The sequence below is a fragment of the Bos indicus x Bos taurus genome, chromosome X (assembly GCF_003369695.1).
Source record: "Bos indicus x Bos taurus breed Angus x Brahman F1 hybrid chromosome X, Bos_hybrid_MaternalHap_v2.0, whole genome shotgun sequence".
NCBI lineage: Eukaryota > Metazoa > Chordata > Mammalia > Artiodactyla > Bovidae > Bos > Bos indicus x Bos taurus.
Window position 1 is genome coordinate 143,525,498 of NC_040105.1, and position 20,855 is coordinate 143,546,352.

A 20,855-nucleotide genomic window follows, 5' to 3' on the forward strand; every position below is an offset into this window, starting at 1 on the left:
TTATCTGCCTAAACAGAATCTTAGTAAATAACCATTACCTTCCATTAGTTTCCCCAACAGATTTACCTTCTCACAATTTACTGCCCCTAAAAGCCTAAACTCCTTTTTATTTATCTTGTCACTTTTCCACTAACTTTGCTCTTTGTTAAAATGATATATAAGCTCCTGTGTATAACAGCTTTTTGGGGTCTTCACTCTTTCCCTAGGAAGGCCTCCATATGCATACATAATAAACTGTCTCTCCTCTTAATCTGTCTTTTGTCAGATTATTTCATAGATCCCAGCCACAGGACATAAGATAGTAGAGCAAACTTTTTCCTCCCCTACAATCTATTCTCAAAAATTCTAAGCAGAAATTAAATGCTATAACACCCATATTGGTATTCCACTAATCAAGCACACCAAACATAAATAGATTTATCCAAGAAAAACATTAATTTTTAGGCAAACATCATACTTACAACTTCTAGTGTCAAGAAGAAATGTTACATGACTGGAGCATAATGGAGCAAACTAAACACACCCCTCTTCCTTTCTTCCTTATGTTTACTGAGCTACTTTCGGAAATCAATAGAAACAGAGTATAAGAGCCAGAATTCTAGGCATGGCATGACCAATGAGTAGGTGAATGATGTTGGGTATGTCACTCTGTATGCCCAACGGTACAATAAGTGCTTTTATGGACTCTATTTTGCATGGATGCTAAGAAGACAAGAGTCTATAAGAGATGTAAGTCTATATCTCAAAAGAGATAAAATATAAGATATCACTATCATGAGGAAAAAGAAAAAAGAACACATATATAAGGGAAATAAACTCCACCATGCTTACTGTGCCTCACTGCAGCAAGTAATAGGCTCAAAGATAATACTAGATATCAAACTCCAAAGGCATAGAGGCTTCATTTAACTGTCTCCATACAGAATGACAGACATGAAAGGAACCCCAAAGAATCTTTTCCTGAAAATAACAGACATAAATGATACTCAACTACTCCAGAAAAAAGAGTTGAGTACTTCAGGGCATCAGTACTTTTTGGGTCAAAGAACTACTGTGTTCATTTCCCATCCCCCGCCCCCTACAACCCAGCTGCACCGCACAGCATATGGGATCTTAGTTACCCAACCAGGGACTGAACCCTTTGCTTCCTACAGTGGAAGTGTGGCATCCCAACCACTGGACTGCCAGGAAAGTCCCTATGCTCCTCATTTAATAGGTCTTCTACTCAAACAATGTTGGGAGTTACTTAGGGGTTTGGGAGGGGGTAGGAATGGAAGTAGTTAATAATCTGTAAGTAGCATTGTTAAAATAAGATAATATAAGATGGTACAAATAGTCCCTGTTTTTAATAGTAATCAAGACCTGGAAACTTTACTGTGAATTAAATTAATAAAAGCAAATCCTTTTCCCCTAAAGCGAAGTAGTTAAAATTTTAACCACTACATTAGTTAGTGAAGGCTTTATGGAGGAAATGGGCCTTGAAGAACAGGCAAGTCTAAAGTAGAAAAAAAGGGAGATTACAGGCATCCAGATAAGGGAATAGGAATGAATGAAAGGTATAGACGTGGTAATTTAACACTGATTTAGGCCTGCTACAGTCAGGCATGGGGTTAGGTTCAAGGATACTAAGATCTGTGATACACGGATTTTTGCCTTCAATCGGTTCTGAGCCTAGCCAGAGGGACAAACTGCCAAGGAAGACACAGTAAGTAATATCAATGTCAAAGTACATATGACACACTATCAGAACACAAGTGAGGAACAATTTTGCTTGCATGACTCAGGGAAAATGATAAGAGAAGATAAGATATTTAGGCTGAATCTTGAAGGATAAGTAGGGCTTTGCTCTGTAAGGAAAGGGGATAGGAAGGGAATTCCTGGCAAAGCAAACCACATGAATGAAGACATGAAAGTGAGTGTTTAGGGTACAGACCTACACCTAGCCTAGCAAGTAGGATGCAGAGGTACTAGGGAAATTAGTACTGAGTTACAAAGGTAAGAAGAGGTAATAGCAGGAAGGATGGTGACAAGGAGCCACTAGACGATTTAAAATCACAAAATGATAGTCAGGTCCGGAATTCCCTGATGGTCCAGTGGTTAGGATTCCTTGCTTCCAAAGCAGGGGCCACAAGTTCCATTCGCAAGCCTTGTGGTGTGGCAAAAAAAAAAAAAAAAAAAAATCTAGTGGCAGTAGAGACCAGAGACAGAAAACCCAATTAGGAGGCTACAGCAAGCATCTAAATAAGTATCAAGGGTCAAGATGATGTGAGTGATGAGGTGACAGATTCCATGGGCATAGGAAGAGGTAGATTGGATAGAATTTTAACTAATTTGACCTGTGAGTAAGAAAGAAAAAGTAAGAGAGTAAGAGAGTGTCTCTAACTGAGTTAAAAAGGTAACTTATGGATGTTGATGCCATTAAAGATGGCTCAAAAGAGCAGAAGCAGGGTTGTGGGTAAATAATAATAAAAAACATTTTCATGAATGATCATTAATATCTAACCAGCTGCTCAAGTCAGACACATGGGAATCATCCTATGCTACTCATTTTTTTGCCCCAGGTAATGAGTTATCAATTCGTTCTTTTATATTTCTCAAATTCAGCTCCTCTTTATGGTTTCTAGACTCATTGCTATCATAATCTACCATAATTGAAGTACTCATTTATTTATGAAGTTGAAAGCCTCTTAAATGGTCTCCCTGTCTCTAGCCTGGAACCTCCATCCAATCTGTCTTTTACACTGCTACCAGAATGCTCTTTCCAAAACAAAAATCTAGACATTTTAACTCAGCTTCTGATCTAAACTCCTCAAAGCCCATCCTTCCCCAGTACCTTGAGGATAAAGTTCATGCCTTGGTTTAACATAAAAAGCCACTTAAAATCCCAATCCTGTCTACCTTTCCTACAACTCCCACACATGCAGCCTTTGGTCCAGCCAGGCAGTACCTTTAACATGCCATGCTGTTTCAGCCTCCATGCTTTTGCACTTGCTATCTGCTCTGATACTCCCCTTCCTTCCTTGTCTTACTCCTCATTCAAAAGCCTCCAGGGAGCTTTTCCTGATACCTTGATTCATAAGGCTAACTTGTATATTTGTGTGGTATCTTCGATAGAGTATTACCATCGAATACTATTAACTGCAGGTATATCTATTTCACTAGTCAGCAAGATCCCCAAGGCCACAAAATAAGTCTCCTTTGATTTTGCTGAATCTAGCAGTGTGTGGAACATGTAACAGATATTCAAAATTGATGTGTTTAAAGAACATGTAGGTGGATAGAGCCTTTATATATTGTTATGTGAAAAGGGCAGCACGCACAATAAGATTTCATTGTTGTTTAAAAAACATAAAGCTCTTGAAAGAAATCAAGAATTTTAGAGCCAAAGCCAGTTCAGGATTGGAAGCAGTGAGTGAATATCTTAATTGAGAATGGACAAAGGACAAAACTCAGGAGAAACAGCAATACTTAAGTGGGTGGAAGAGGAAGAGACAGCAGGGGTATAGGAGGAGAACAAGGAAGAAGAGAACCATGGAAAGCTGAGGGGAGAATGTTTAGAGTAGGGAAAAATTAGTGTCAAATACCATAGAGCTAATGAAATCCCAGGAAAATACTACTGAGCAGGTGAACATTTTAGGTTCTCTGTATTTACATAACCTTTGCTTCACTCAACACATAAGCATCACAGGGGACAGCTTAGAATATTTTGCATTCTGCTTTTTAGGTTTAAAACTGGTTATATTTAACTTTCCAGCTCTGAGACCAAATGAAAATCATTAAGATATTTTAAACTACCTGACACTGGGATAAAGCATTTACTAAACCAAGAAGATGGAAAAATTAAGATATTTCAGTATCTTTCTTTCTTTTCTTAGTTATTTCTTATTCAGGTATCCGTTACTTTTATCATTTTAAAAATATCTAGGGACTTCCCTGGTGGGCCAGTGTCTAACACACTGTGCTTCCACTGAAGGGGGAACAGGTTCAATCCCTGGTCAGGGAACTAAGATCTCACATGCTGTGTGGTGTGGGCAAAAAATAGGAGAAAATTTTTAAATAAAGTATCTCACATGGATTTGAGGAGAGGGAATTTCTTTTGTTTAGATTTACATTAGTATGGTAGCTTGAGTAATATTAGATACTGTCTGACAACCCTTAACCATCACAATTTTTCATTTACTAATTCTAACAGAAAGAATTCTCATTTCTAATGCATCTCAATTTTAACTACTTTCATGAATCTGTTATATCTGATAAACAATAAGGTACTTTATGGTTAAAAAAAAATCATAGCATGTAACAATAGTAACCATAAAATAATGAACATACCCCTGTATCTGTATCAGATTTTGATGAATTTAGACTTTCCTGAGAAGGTGATGGGGACACACGTCCTAAAACGACATAGTAATTGTAAAAAGGCATGTATGTATATACAACTGTATATACACACACACAGAAAACATCAATCACAAATAATAACACAATAACACCTAATTAAAAGTCATAGAATGCATCATTTTAGAAAAATGTATTTTTCTAAACAAGCAAAGCATTAACTCTTAGGCACCAAAGTATTTGTTTTTATTATTTTTATATAGAATCTTTATAAATTGGCTTAACCACATGTCCAATTTAATAAAATATTGTTATATCCTCATTATTCATTGTGAAGACATTCTTGTCAATCAGAACAATCAGCAAGATGAACAATAAAGGGGTAAAAAGTGTCTGGGCTGGGTTAAATCTCAATTGTTGTTGTTGTTGTTGCTAAGTCGCTTCAGTCGTGTCTGACTCTGTGCGACCCCATAGACGGCAGCCCATCAGGCTGGGCTGGTGAATCCCCTGGGATTCTCCAGGCAAGAACACTGGAGTGGGTTGCCATTTCCTTCTCCAATGCATGAAAGTGAAAAGTGAAAGTGAAGTCACTCAGTCGTGTCTGACTCTTTGCGACCGCATGGACTGCGGCCTACCAGGCTCCTCCGTCCATGGGATTTTCCAGGCAAGAAATCTCAATGGCCACTGAAAATAGTCTTTCTGCTCTAGGCAGGGAAATAAAAGAAATCTATAATAAACAGCTTTACTTTTTGTCAACTCATTATGATCTCAAATTATGTTGTTATATTGCAAACAACCTCATGGGGCTACTAAAGTATATGGGCCCCGCTGGCCAGTTTAGTGGCTCTCCCTAGATTTCTATGTTCCTCAAACTACTACTGGAACTATATTCTATACTCCTGCCCATGGTCACCTCTATTCTTCTTTCTCCCATATCTTAACTTCATGTATTCAGTCTTGGATGATTGGATAGCAAGAGGTTTGTGGTGAAAGTGTACTGCAGTTAAATAACGACAATAATTACAAGAAAAGAATCCTATACACTTACAGCACCTAAAACATCAATTATAAACACTTTGCTGATAACATAATACAGAAATATTTTACACAGCTGTAATCGTGTGTATACACATCATATTCTGGGGTTTCTCTTTTCCATTTAACCTAGTTTCATATACTCTTTGATGTATTGACAAATCACATTTACTTTCCATGGCTTATGTTTCCTTAATCATTCTTTACTTATTAGACGTATGTATTATTCTCATTCTTTTTCTAGATTAATCACACATTTCCTTTTAACCTAGGATAGACCTGAAAGTTACCAGGGGAAACCAAACAACCTTGTCCTCGATAGTTCATAAATTTAACTCTGCAGTATACCTGATAAGAGATAAAGTAAAAAACTTTGTGGTAGTTTTTCCCACTGGGTTTAGATGCTTTTTGCTGTTGACTTCTGTCTTATTTTTAGGTTTGTGGCTTATATGGAAAATAGTGGTTGCTGCAAATGATTGCCAGATAAGAGGGCATTATTATACCTAAAATGTAAAAATGCCAGATGTGTCAGGATTTTTTAAACCCTGCCAATAAAGGAAAAATACCTTCTGTATTGTATTTCATTCGCATATTGTTGAAATAGTCAAAAGCATTTTTTAAAGCCCATATTCTCACTACATTGTCTTGTCCAGCAGAGGCAAGTAATCTGCCACAGTGAGAAAATTTCATGGTCCACACAGCTCCCTGTGAAAACAAAGGAAGGTTCAAAGTTCAAAAGTTGAGACATTATTTTTCAGCCAAAAAAACCCCTTATAAGTTGTATGCCAAATGATACATAAAGTCCCTGAATATGAACAATTTCCATTCCAAAAGTGCCTTCATAAATCCAATTTGTTCTTAAGTCCAACAAAGTTAGCTTAGGAATACCCAACTAACACAATCGGCTATATAGTACTGTACTGTAATACATTTATGATACTTTTCAAACAAATAATATACAAACACAAAAAATTAAGACATTTTTAATCTGACAGTACAGTACCTTGAACAGTACAGTAGTACCACCTATATCACCACTGCTTTTATACTTGCTTCCAGACATCCTGGGCTTGAAATAAGGATACTGTACTACTGTACTCTATACAGTACTGTAAAGTACACAAAAGCACAACCACCTGAAGAGGATGCACACATGTGACCACGTATGCCAGACACGTGAACTAGCTTACATGATTGGACATGCGAACGCAGGTTTGCATCTTTGAAAGTTAGCAGGTTGAAGGTTTGTATGTAGGGGACTTATTGTATACTAAAATAATGCTCACATTACTAGCACCATTTAAAGCTAACAGTCCAGTGGTGCTATAATACCACAAAAGGGGCCTTTAGAAGACAGGGGGAAAGACAGCTGAGCTACAGTTTTCTATAATGTAAACTAACATCTTCAAGACCCATATATTGTCCACATATTAATGGAAATGGGAAATCTGAGGTGGCCAGAAATCTTCACTGCAAAAGTACAAAGCCTAGTCTGGGGTCTTAAGTCTCCTAGCTGAACATGACAGCAAGTGGAATAGAAGGGGGCACAGCCGTGAGAATAGCAATGACAACTCCTGACAAGGGCTGAGGGAAGAATAAGGTGCACCTTAGCAGTAACCCTCACAGCACTGGGCATTTGGAAGTGTTGGAATGGTGTGGTCTCATTCTGTTTTTCTCCCCAGAAAAAAGTTTTGTAGCATATTGCTAAAATTCTCAGACAGACAGTACTGAAAAGAGTGGGGAGGTATGTGGGGGAAAGCAATAAAGAATGTGAATCCTTAAAATGGAAAGGCCAAATCCCAAATAATCTTATAACCACTATTAAATTGATAACATACATCTATGCAGATCAAAAAGATCATCCAAGTTAGAGGTAACAGTTTATTTAATGGAATATTCATTTCCACAAAATTCCCACAAAAATGTTAAGAAATTTGTCATTTGGAGCTTATTGCCATGAGATTTTAACTTAAAACTAGAAATACTGAAAAAGACTCAATACAGTACAAGGAAATTCATCAGATTCCTTAAGGAACTTACTATAAACAACTCAAGCTTTTTTTAAATTTTATTTTATTTTTAAACTTTACAATATTGTATTAGTTTTGCCAAACATCAAAATGAATCCGCCACAGGTATACCTGTGCTCCCCATCCTGAACCCTCCTCCCTCCTCCTTCCCCATACCCTCCCTCTGGGTCGTCCCAGTACACCAGCCCCAAGCATCCAGTATCGTGCATCGAACCTGGACTGGCGACTCGTTTCATAAACTTTTATTTTATTGAAGTGTAGCTGATTTACAATGCTGTGTTAATTTCTGCCATATAGCAAGCACAGTGTTTCAGTTGTAAACATAATACGTATTCTTTTTCATATTCTTTTCCATTATAGTTTATCACAGGATATTGAATATAGTTCCCCATGCTCTACAACTCAAACGTTTTATGTGTAGATTGTAAGTACCAAAGTAAATTCAAATCTGGTTGCTGCCTGATATGTATAAGCCAACTTTTAGATTTAAAAATGTAAATAAATAAGTAGATTCCCTGGTCAAAGACCCACAGCATCACTTACCCAGTTCTGAGTTTATTACACTCTTCCCTGTGTTTCTAGCATTTTCAGGGGGTAACTGTGATGTACTTTGTGAACTTGACATCTACTTTGGTACATTTTAAGACAACGTGTACCCCTCTCTCTCTCTCTTTGCTCTTTCACTTCACAAAATATACCGAGCTTCTGAAATATTTGTATAAATTATTTAAAATATACGAGGGAACATTTTAAACATTGTTCAAAGTGACAGATCACCCTTAATTGCTTTTAAGTTTGGTACCTTTCTTTGGTAAAAGAAAGTTTACACAGCTTTCTTAATGATACAGGCCTAGAGTTTACTTATAAGTCACTTCTTGAACAACAATTCAAAGATGGACTCTGCATTACTTATTTATTAAATCATATTAATATCAATTCACTCTTCAGGCTCAGGCTAGCAAAATTATATATATAAGAAGACATCAGCTTTATAGAAGTCAAATTATTTCTCTCAACGAAAACAGAATCAATCCTTAAAAATAAAAAGGTTGCTTACCATATGTTCACCACTAAGATCTTGTACCACTTTGATCTGATCAAAATCGTAAGGTCCTTTGAAGCCATGTGCTGCTTTGAATTTAACTGGTCTTGTGTATGGCATTCCTTCATCATCACTTGATGAAGGATCATCTTGATCAGTATGAAAAACTGAATAGAAAAGCAATAGAAAGCATCACTAGCTAATGTAGTTATTGCTACAATCATATTTTCATATCTACTGCTTACCAAGAAGATTCATTAATTGGAAAAGCAAAATCTGTCTACTACTAAATAGCATATTGGTTTAGCAGCATGGAGTCTGGTAGTACCAGACTGCCTGGGTCCAAATTCAGCTCTGTCATTATCTATGTGACTATGGGCAAGGTATTTGACCTTTCTGTGCCTCAGTTTTCCTATCTATAAAATGGGATAATAATGGTATCCCTGCTGTATTCAGTCGTGGGGGTTTCCCTGGTGGCTCAGTGGTAAAGAAGCCGCCTGCAATGCAGGAGACATGGGTTCAATCCCTGGGTTGGGAAGATCCCCTAGAGAAGGAAATGGCAACACATTGCAGTATTCTTGCCTGGGAAAACCCACGGACAGAGGAGCCTGGTGGGCTACAGTCCACAGAGTCACAAAGAATCAGATATGACTTAGTGACTAAACAACAACAATAATGATACTTACTTCATAGACTTTTTAAGAGGAATAAATGAGCTAATACAGATGAAAGTGCTGAGAGCAGTGTTTGGCACAGAATAAATACTATGTAACAAATCAATACAGTTATAACAAGGCCACAGGAAGTTAAGGTGCAGAAATTCAGAAAATCTACCTAATTTTGAGAATATTTATAAACACTGATCTTACAAAACTAATTTACAACTGATTATTGAACAAACACCTCTTCCAAGTTGCTGCAGTCACAAAATATGTACAAATTCATGTTTAAGATAAATACATTTTTCTTTCCACTCATAAAATTGATAGTGAGAGTAATATGATTTATTGAAATGCTAAGATAAAAGCTATAAAGATTTATTACTTTCAATAAAATACAATGTTTATTATAAACTATAGGCTAAACTTAAATGACTACAAATCAATTAAATATTCAGTTGAAGGGTTCTATTTCTCTTACCTTCGTCTCTAACACTTTTAACTTTATTTACAGCACGTTCACCATATTCCTCAGCAAGGTGCTTCGCTCTCTTTACTGATTTTCCTAGGAACTTCTTTAGTTGAGTCCTTACCAAAAATGTAAAAAAAAAAAAAAACCCAACCCAGATTACTTCTTATTAACTCCAAAGTTCAACAATTCACAGATAATCTCATGAGCTGTGACTGGTAAAGAGTATCATTTTGAAATAATACCTTTTTTATATAAATAGTAGGTGTTTAACACCCCAAATCCCTTGTTCTATGCAATAAATATACTTAAATCAATATGGCTACAAAGGAAATATAGGCAGTCCCCCCAGTGACAGTATCATATCCTCTACAGCATTATCATGTCACTAGAGGAAAACATAGGTAGAACACTCTTTGGCATAAATTGCAGCACTATCTTTTTGGAGCTAACTCCTGGAGTAATGAAAATAAAAACAACAAAAAAATGGGATCTAATTAAACTTAAAAGCTTCTGCACAGCAAAGGAAATCATAAACAAAAGACAACCCACAGAATGGGAGAAAATATTTGCAAATGAAGTGACCAGCAAGGGACTAATCTCCAAAATATAAAAAACAGCTCCTGCCAGCTGAATATCAAAAAAAAAACAAAAACAAAACAATCCAATTAAAAATGAGCAGAAGATCTAAATATACATTTCTCCAAAGAAGACATATAGATGGCAAAAAAGCAGAAGGAAAGATGCTCTACATCCTTAATTATTATAGAAATACAAATCAAAATACAACGAGGCATCACCTCACATCAGCCAGAATGGTCATCATCAGAAAGTCTACAAACAATAAATGCTGGAGAGGGTAGGGCAAAAAGGGAACCCTCCCACATGTTGGTGGGAATTTAAATTGGTAAAACCACTATGGAGAACAGTATGGAGATTCTTTAAAAAAATAAAAAAGAACTACCATATGGTCCAGCAATCCCACTCCTCTGGGCATATATCTGGAGAAAAGCACACTTTGAAAAGATATATGCACCTCCAATGTACATTACTCACAATAGCCAAGACATGGAAGCAACCTAAATGTCCATCAACAAAGGAATGAATAAAGACGATGAGGTATATATATACAATGGAATATTAATCAGCCATAAAAAAGAATGAAATAATGAGATTTGTAGCAACATGGATGGACCTAGAGGTTATCATACACAAGTGAAGTAAGTCAAACACAAATATCATATGTTATCACTTACATGTGGAATCTAAAAAAACCATACAAATGAACTTATTTACAAAACAGAAACATACTCACAGACTTTGAAAACAAACTTACAGTTACCAAAGGGGAAAGGGGGAAAGGTGGAGGGGAGGAGATAAATTAGGAGTTTGGGATTGACATATACATACTACTATATATAAAATAGATAATCAACAAGAATCTACTGTATAGCACAGGAAACCCTATTCAATATTCTCTAATAACTTATATGGGAAAGGAATCTGAAAAAGAATGGATATATGCACATGCATAACTGAATCACTTTGTTGTAAGTTAAGCTAACATGATATTGTAAGTCAACTATACTCCAATATAAAATAAAAATTAAATAAAGTTATTATAAAATAGTGGTTATATTCCCCATGCTGTACAATATATCCTTGTAGCTTATTTTATACATAGCAGTGTGTATCTCTTAATCCCCTACCCCTATCTTGCCTCTCCCTTCTTCCTTCTCCCCACTGGTAACCACTAGTTTATATCTGTGATACAGAGATTAAATACATGTAGAGATTAAAAACAGATAAACCATTTTTAAAATCACAATAAGGTCTCTGCTATTTATAACTGAAATTATATTTTTCTGGTTAACTATAGGTTTACTACTATTATAAGCAAGAAAGCAGATATTTTAGCCATTTTGTATGATACCATCTCTAAAATACATACATTTGTGCCTTCTTCAATGGCACTTAGTGCTCAATAAATTTCTTTAATAAACAGGGTCAGTTACCATCTTTACTATTCTTTAATACACCAAGGGTTCGCAAATGATTCCAAGTGGGCCATAATAATGGTTTCCCTCTCAGCCTTCAAGGCAATAGGGTAGGGCCCAGAGAAAGCAGAACCCTGGGTCAGTCTCTTCTGGCCATCAGCTGCCTCATCAGCTTACCCCAGGATTCAGTGCAAATAATACCATGTTCTGAACATCATGATGTGAGAAGAAGTTGAAAGCACTGCCGTGTGGAATGGTTGAGCAATATATGAGTCCTTTTTATCATTTTCCTCATTCTTCTCTTGCAATCAGAGTATTCTCTGACATTCTTATGTGCTAACTTATATTTGTCATGGTCTGATGCTTCTATTTTGCTCTGAGATTAAATATCAGATGACCAGACTTTTTAAAATTATGTAAGAAGTAAGTATAAAGGTTTTCAATAAACCTGAGGAGCTTTTCTTTTTGAAAAATAATGAGCTTTACTGCATGGAGCATTCTCTTTCCTAGAGGTCTATATGTCTCCTGAATAATTCTAATTATACGGTCCTTAATAGTTGCCACTGTTAGACAGCCAAAGTCCAGATGGCTGAGGTGTTATCATATACCTCCACTGTGGGCATACCTTTTCTAAAAAAATCTCAAAGCTTTCTTTGCTATACTTTCCACATGAGGAAAAGATCAGACTTGAGTGGAGAACTCACTTTGGCCTTAGACTAAATTATTGCCAATTAAAGGACTTCCAGATATACAAGCTAGATTAAGAAAAGGCAAAGGAACCAGAGATCAAATTGCCAATATCCACTGGATCATAGAAAAAGCAAGGGGAAAACACCTATTTCTGATTCACTGATGACACTAAAGCCTTTGACTGTGTATTACAACAAATTGTGGGAAATTCTTAAAGAGACTGGAATACCAAACCACCTTACCTGTCTCCTGAGAAACCTACATGCAGATTAAATGGAACAGTTAGAATTAGACATGGAACAATAGACAATGCAAAACTGGGAAACGAGTAGGTCAAGGCTGTATATTATCACCCTGTTTATTTAACTTGCATGCAGAGTACATCATGAAAAATGCCTGCCAGGCTGGATGAATCACAAGCGGGAATCAAAATTGCGAGGAGAAATATCAATAATCTCAGATATGCAGATGATACCACCCTAATGGCAGAAAGCGAAGAAGAACTAAAGAGCCTCTTGATGAAGGTGAAAGAGGAGAGTGAAAAAGCTGGCTTTAAACTCAACATTCAAAAAATGAAAATCACGGCATCCAGTCCTATCACTTCATGACAAATAGATGGGGAAACAATGGAAACAATGACAGACTTTATTTTCTTGGGCTCCAAAAATCACTGCAGACAGTGACTGCAGCCATGAAATTATAAGACGCTTGCTCCTTGGAAGAAAAGCTGTGACAAACCTAGACAGCGTATTCAAAAGCAGAGACATCACTTTGCCGACAAAGGTCCGTATAGTCACAGCTATGGTTTTTCCAGTAGTCATGTATGGATGTGAGACTTGGACCATAAAGTAAGCTGAGTGCCAAAGAACTGATGCTTTCCAACCATGGTGCTGGAGAAGACTCTTGAGAGTCCCTTGGACAGCAAGGAGATCAAATCAGTCAAAAGGAAATCAGTCCTGAATACGTATTGGAAGGACTGATGCTGAAGCTGAAGCTCCAGTACTTTAGCCACCACGCATTTGAAAAGACCCTGATACTGGGAATGACTGAGGGCAGGAGAAGGGCGTGACAGAAGATGAGATGGTTGGATGGCATCATTGTCTCAATGGACATGAATTTGAGCAAACTCTGGGAGATAGTGAAGCACAGGTAAGCCTGACATGTTGCAGTCCATGGGGTCGCAAAGAGTCAGACACAACTGAGTGACTGAACAACAAGGGACTTGTGTATAATCAAGGAAATCCTACATGTCTACCACTGTGCTAGATTTTCATACAGGAAAACAGAATGGTATGATCAAAATCCTTTTGCAGTATATTGTTCAGTCATTCAGTCATGTCTGACTCTTTGTGACCCCACGGACTGCAGCATGCCAGGCTTCCCTGTCCTTCACCATCTCCTGGAGCTTGCTTAATCTCATGTCCACTGAGTAGGTGATGCCATCCAACCATCTCATCCTCTGTTGTCCCCTTCTCTTGCCTTCAATCTTTCCCAGCATCAGGGTCTTTCCAAATGAGTCAGTTCTTCGCATCAGGTGGCCAAAGTACTGCAGCTTCAGCATTAGTCCTTTCAATGAATATTTAGGATTGACTTCCTTTACGATTGACTGGTTTGATCTCCTTGCAGTCTAAAGGACTCTCAAGAATCTTCTTCAACACCAACGTTCAAAAGCATCAATTCTTATGGTCTAGTTGTTTAACATGTATTTATTTTATTTTTTAAATCAGAAAACAATTTAAGATAATATAAATAGCAAATGTATGGTATATAGACTATAGCTGTCATTGAAATTGAGAACAGGAAAATCTATTATGAACTGGAGTGGTCAGGAAGAGTGTCATGTAGTTGAGTTTAGAAAGACAAATAGGATTTGGAGAGATGATGTGAAATGGAAAAGCAACTTCAAGAACAATTCATGTTCTTCTACCAACACTTCTGGTACCTATCTATCATCAGAAAAATAATACAAGCATGAAGCAAAATGTATTGATAATTTACTGTATGTCAGATGCTATAAAAATGACCAAGACAGCCTCAAGGAACTCATAATCCATTGCCTGAGGGCAGGGAGTGGTGGTGGTAGATGGATAAACAAACTGGCCAGAGCATAGATTTAAAACAATATGAAAGTTATCATACATAAAACACATACACACACACACACACACACACACACACACACACACACACACACACACACATATAGTAATAGATAACAGAAGCCTGAAATGAAGAAATTGGATGTAACTCACGTTTTCTGTTTTAACCGTCCACCATCAGTATCTGTTTGTTGAGACTGTAACTTCTCTTCATCGTCTGACTGTGCTGCATCATTACTACAAGAAGAAGTCATTTTAAAAGAAGCCATTTCTCAAAACTTCTCAAAAATCTCTATGTATACTTACTATACAATTAACTAATCAGTGTTAAGAAAAAAAATGTTTACACGCTTTATGTAAGTTTAATTTAAATGACCCTGAGAATTAAAAGACTTGAAAGATGGTACAATGCATAAAACATAAACAAATGCAATTCAGGAATTTATGAAAAAACGAACACAAAAAAGGCATTGTGCTGGGTAAAACATGCTGTGCAGAAATGACAAATTAACTTGTAAATATCTCCCTCCTTACTTATCAGGCACATCATGTGAAAGCTTTGGTTTCAAAGAAATTATTTCTTGGGTCTACATATTTCTCACAGTAAAGTCAATCATTTCACTCTAAAGACTGTCTGACCCTAAAAAGACAATACAATTATGTATAAATTTCTGATCCTTAAAGCTAGGTTTCAGAAGATCAGGTATTTATCCCACATGGCTTTTTAGCCTTTTATGTTTTAATATTGTCTCTAGAATAATATAAATCATTTTAAAAGAAGACAAACCAAATAGTATGATATTTAAGATATACCATGGAATCCGGTCCCATCACTTCATGGCAAATAGATGGGGAAACAGTGGAAACAGTGTCAGACTTTATTTTTGGGGGTTCCAAAATCACTGAAGATGGTGACTGCAGCCATGATACTAAAAGACACTTACTCCTTGGAAGGAAAGTTATGACCAACCTAGATAGCATATTCAAAAGCAGAGACATTACTTTGCCCCATAGCCTTGACTAGACGGACCTTTGTTGGCAAAGTAATGTCTCTGCTTTTGAATCTGCTATCTGCTGCTGCTAAGTCACTTCAGTTGTGTCCGACTCTGTGCATCCCCACAGACGGCAGCTCACCAGGCACCCCCATCCCTCGGTCCTGAGCGTTCGATGTTGAAGCTGAAACTCCAATACTTTGGCCACCTCATGCGAAGAGCTGACTCATTTGAAAAGACCCTGATGCTGGGAAAGATTGAAGTCAGGAGAAGGGGACTACAGAGAATGAGATGGTTGGATGGTATCACTGATTCAATGGACATGAGTTTGGGTAAACTCTGGGAGTTGGTGATGGACAGGGAGGCCTGGCATGCTGCGGTCCATGGGGTCGTAAAGAGTCAGACACAACTGAGCAACTGAACTGAACTGAACTAAGATATATATTTCCCCCCAAGTAACTGCACAGTTATAACAGAGAACAAAGTTAAATGAAGAAAATGTGATACACACAGGAATGTTATTCAGCCATAAAAAGGAAGGAAATCCAGCCACTTGTGACAATATGAATAGACCTTGGGAACATTAAACTAAATGAAATAAATCAGACACAAAAAGACAAATACTTTATGATATCACTTAAATGTGGAATCTTAAAAAAGAACTTGTTTTCAAAAAGAGGGCACAAAGTTTAAGAATATATACATTAATTGACTCTATTTTAATTCTAACTTTAAAAAAAGAACACTGAATGAAACCAAATTAGGGACTCTCACAGTTCATAAACAGAACTCTTCACCACTTTGAATGAAATACTACAAATGATGAATAATAACATTAGGCCATACCTTACATATTCCTTAGTCCTTCTCATGATGTGTAGAGTGAGAGGATTAATACCCGTTGGCAGTTTCTCTTCTGCAAGACTCAAAGGTATTTCTTCTCCAGTATCTAGGTTTTTAATCATTACACTGGCTAAAATTTCCTGAAGTAAAAAATAATACCAAGAATACCTATAATTTAATTATCTTTTTGAGTCCACAAAATCCTAAAATATTTAAGCTAAGAATTTTCTAGATACATTCAGTACTGTGTGCAATAATTTTATAAACATTTTTAGTGAGATACAATTCCCACACCACATACTGTACACATTTAATATATAATTCAACAGTTTTTAGTACACTCACAAAGTTGTACAACTACCACCATCATCTAAATTTAGAACATTTCTGCCTCCCTCAAGAGAAACCCCTATATCCATTAGCTGTCATACCTTATTCCCTTTTCCTCCCAGTTCCTGGCAACCACTAATCTACTTTTTTCCTCTATGTAATTGCCTATTCTGGGCATTTCATATAAATTATATTATATAGTATGTAGTCTTTTGTGATTGGCTTCTTTCACTTAGCATCATGCTTTCAAGGTTCATTTGTGTTATGGCATGTATCAGAAGCTCATTCTTTTTAATTGCCAAAATATAGTCCACATGGATGGATATACTACATTTTATTTATCTCTTTATCAGACATTTGTATTGTTTCCACACTTTAGCTAGTTATGAACACCTATGTACATTTTTTGTGTGGACATGTTTTCATTTCACTTTGCTGTATACATAGGAGTGGTATTGCTGGGTCATGGTAACTCAGTTCAGTTCAATTCAGTTCAGTTGCTCAGTCGTATCTGACTCTTTGCGACCCCATGAATCGCAGCATGCCAGGCCTCCCTGTCCACCACCAACTCCCGGAGTTCACTCAAACTCACGTCCATTGAGTCGGTGATGTCATCCATGCATCTCATCCTCAGACGTCCCCTTTTCCTCCTGCCCCCAATCCCTCCCAGCATCAGAGTCTTTTCCAATGAGTCAACTCTTTGCATGAGGTGGCCAAAATACTGGAGTTTCAGCTTTAGTATCATTCCTTCCAAAGAACACCCAGGGCTGATCTCCTTTAGAATGGACTGGATGGATCTCCTTGCAGTCCAAGGGACTCTCAAGAGTCTTCTACAACACCACAGTTCAAAAGCATCAATTCTTCGGTGCTCAGCTTTCTTCACAGTCCAACTCTCACAGCCATATATGATCACTGGAAAAACCACAGCCTTGACTAGACGGACCTTTGTTGGCAAAGTTATGTCTCTGCTTTTCAATATGCTATCTAGGTTGGTCATAACTTTCCTTCCAAGGAGTAAGCGTCTTTTCATTTCACGGCGGCAGTCACCATCTGCAGTGATTTTGGAGCCCCCAAAAATAAAGTCTGACACTGTTTCCACTGTTTCCCCATCTATTTCCCATGAAGTGATGGGACCAGATGCCATGATCTTCATTTTCTGAATGTTGAGCTTTAGGCCAACTTTTTCACTCTCCTTTTTCACTTTCATCAAGAGGCTTTTGAGTTCCTCTTCACTTTCTGCCATAAGGGTGGTGTCATCTGCATATCTGAGGTTATTGATATTTCTCCTGGGAATCTTGATTCCAGCTTGTGCTTCTTCCAGCCCAGCGTTTCTCATGATGTACTCTGCATATAAGTTAAATAAACAGGGTGACAATATACAGCCTTGACATACTCCTTTTCCTATTTGGAATCAGTCTGTTGTTCCATGTCCAGTTCTAACTGTTGCTTCCTGACCTGCATATAGGTTTCTCAAGAGGCAGTTCAGGTGGTCTGGTATTCCCATCTCTTTCAGAATTTTCCACAGTTTATTGTGATCCACACAGTCAAACGCTTTGGCATAGTCAATAAAGCAGAAATATGTTTTTCTGGAACTCTCTTGCTTTTTCGATGATCCAGCGGATGTTGGCAATTTGATCTCTGGTTCCTCTGCCTTTTCTAAAACCAGCTTGAACATCTGGAAGTTCACGGTTCACGTACTGCTGAAGCCTGGCTTGGAGAATTTTGAGCAGTACTTTACTAGCGTGTGAGATGAGTGCAATTGTGTGGTAGTTTGAGCATTCTTTGGCATTGCCTTTCTTTGGGATTGGAGTTAAAACTTACCTTTTCCAGTCCTGTGGCCACTACTGAGTTTTCCAAATTTGCTGGCATATTGAGTGCAACACACTTTCACAGCATCATCTTTCAGGATTTGAAATAGCTCAATTGGAATTCCATCACCTCCACAAGCTTTGTTTGTAGTGATGCTTTCTAAGGCCCACTTGACTTCCCATTCCAGGATGTCTGGCTCTAGGTGAGTGATCATACCATCGTGATTGTCTGGGTCGTGAAGATTTTGTATAGTTCTTCTGTGTATTCTTGCCACATCTTCTTAATATCTTCTGCTTCTGCTAGGTCCATACCATTTCTGTCCTTTATTGAGCCCATCTCTGCATGAAATATTCCCTTGGTATCTCTAATTTTCTTGAAGAAATCTCTAGTCTTTCCCATTCTGTTGTTTTCCTCTATTTCTTTGCATTGATGGCTGAGGAAGCCTTTCTTATCTGTTCTCGCTATTCTTTGGAACTCTGCATTCAGATGCTTATATCTTTTCTTTTCTCCTTTGCTTTTCGCTTCTCTTCTTTTCACAGCTGTTTGTAAGGTCTCCCCAGACAGTCATTTTGCTTTTTTGCATTTCTTTTCCATGGGGATGGTCTTGATCCCTGTCTCCTGTACAATGTCATGAACCTCTGTCCATAGTTCATCAGGCACTCTATCTATCAGATCTAGTCCCTTAAATCTATTTGTATCTAATATTAAACATGGTAACTCAATGTTTAATATTTTGAGGAACTACAAAACTGTTTTCCAAGGTACAATAATTTTTTAAAAAATGCATTGTTTAAAAGAAACAAAAACTAAGATTTTGCTTCAAAGTTTCATTCTGAATAAATTAGCCAACCAATATATACTAAATTGTAAGTTAAGAATCAAGCATTGAGCTTGTATATACTATACATCATCTAACATGTATAAAGACACATGTCTATAATATCAAGTTCCTTTTAAGCCCACTTCCTATGAAACATAGGCCTTGGCTTTCAATACATTTATTCTACCATATAATTGTGTGAGGAGAAGGCAATGGCACCCCACTCCAGTACTCTTGCCTGGAAAATCCCATGGATGGAGGAGCCTGGTAGGCTGCAGTCCATGGAGTTGCTAAGAGTCAGACATGACTGAGCAACTTCACTTTCACTTTTTACTTTCATGCATTGGAGAAGGAAATGGCAATCTACTCCAGTGTTCTTGCCTGGAGAATCCCAGGGACGGGGGAGCCTGGTGGGCTGCCGTCTATGGGGTCGCACAGAGTCGGACACGACTGAAGTGACTTAGCATAGCATAGCATAGCATAATTGTGTGAAAGGGCAAGTTTAAGTCAGAGTTAAACTTCCAGCACATTAAAAAAACAAAAACTAAGACAATCTTCAATTTTCATTTTTTCTTTTACAATATGATTTTTTGCCTAATAGCAATAAACTTATTTTTTGATCACAGTAAAATATATATAATACAAATTTATCATTATAACCCCTTTTAATTGTATAGTTCAGTGGCATCAACTACCTTTACATTGCCGTGCAACCACCATCACCATTCATCTCTGGAATTTTTTCATCTTCTCACTATGATCTTTATATTTTATATTTTCAAGAACAAACAAAAAAAATTTAATTATACCTCATCAGTAAGCTCTCTCCCAGAGTTGGATCTAGGTCTCTGAGGGCCCATCACTTCACCGGCTATTGTCTGCCCATCAGGTGCTTTTCCATTTTCCTGAAATTATAATTTTATAAACAGAAAGTAGACTGAGTCAGTTTTTATAAATATTCAATTATTCATTACCACACACAGTTCTAAAGAATTCCATAATACAGATAATGGAGCCTACTGAAAATTTAAATAGAACATTCCATTTCAGTCTTTTATTATTCCCATCATGCTAAAAAACATTAGGTACCAAAAGTGTTGCTGCTCATGAAATAATGTCTGAGTAGTCTTGAAAGCAAATAAATGTTCTATTTGAACTTGGTCCAAAATCAGTCCTCTGCTAGTAAAATTTGCCATTAATCAGGACTATACACATGGATGTCCTGAGGGCAGGGGTTGGCAAACTTCTTCCCGTACAGCCAGATAGTAAAGATTTTAAGTGTTTTGCTTCACATATAGTGTCTGTTGCATATTCTTTTAAAAAAAAAAAAAAACACAATGCTTTAAAAGTACAAAGACCATTTTTAGCTTGAGGACCCTATAAAATGAGGCCACTATTGACCTCTGCTCTAAGGCTATGAAAAGACCATTGTGTCTTTTTGTGTGTATGTGTGATTTGAATTTTATTGCAAGTTCAGTGGCCACAGAATCCTTGATTTTTTAACAAAATAAAAATTTTTTATATTGAAGTATAGTTGATTAACAATGTTGTGTCAGTTTCAGGTATATAGCAAAGTGATTCAGTTATACATATACACGTAGCTCTTCTTTTTCAAGTTCTTTTCTCATTTAGGTTATTACAGAATATTGAGCAGAGTTCCCAGTGCTATACAATAGGTCCTTGTTGATTATCTATTTTAAAT

The 20,855-nt window shown here is 37.1% G+C and overlaps 1 protein-coding gene across 1 annotated transcript in view; it reads right to left on the reverse strand.

The window, feature by feature from the left end:
- The window catches only part of WDR44 (WD repeat domain 44), a 93,494-nt gene that overhangs the window by 25,481 nt on the left and 47,158 nt on the right, over window positions 1-20,855 (reverse strand). Inside the window, exons 6-12 of the mRNA XM_027533696.1 lie at window positions 19,963-20,058; window positions 16,198-16,334; window positions 14,513-14,596; window positions 9,586-9,692; window positions 8,461-8,612; window positions 5,940-6,078; window positions 4,330-4,394 (exon numbers count right to left, since the gene is read on the reverse strand). Of these exons, the coding sequence (XP_027389497.1) occupies window positions 4,330-4,394; window positions 5,940-6,078; window positions 8,461-8,612; window positions 9,586-9,692; window positions 14,513-14,596; window positions 16,198-16,334; window positions 19,963-20,058 (780 nt within the window). The remainder of the gene's footprint in view (window positions 1-4,329; window positions 4,395-5,939; window positions 6,079-8,460; window positions 8,613-9,585; window positions 9,693-14,512; window positions 14,597-16,197; window positions 16,335-19,962; window positions 20,059-20,855) is intronic.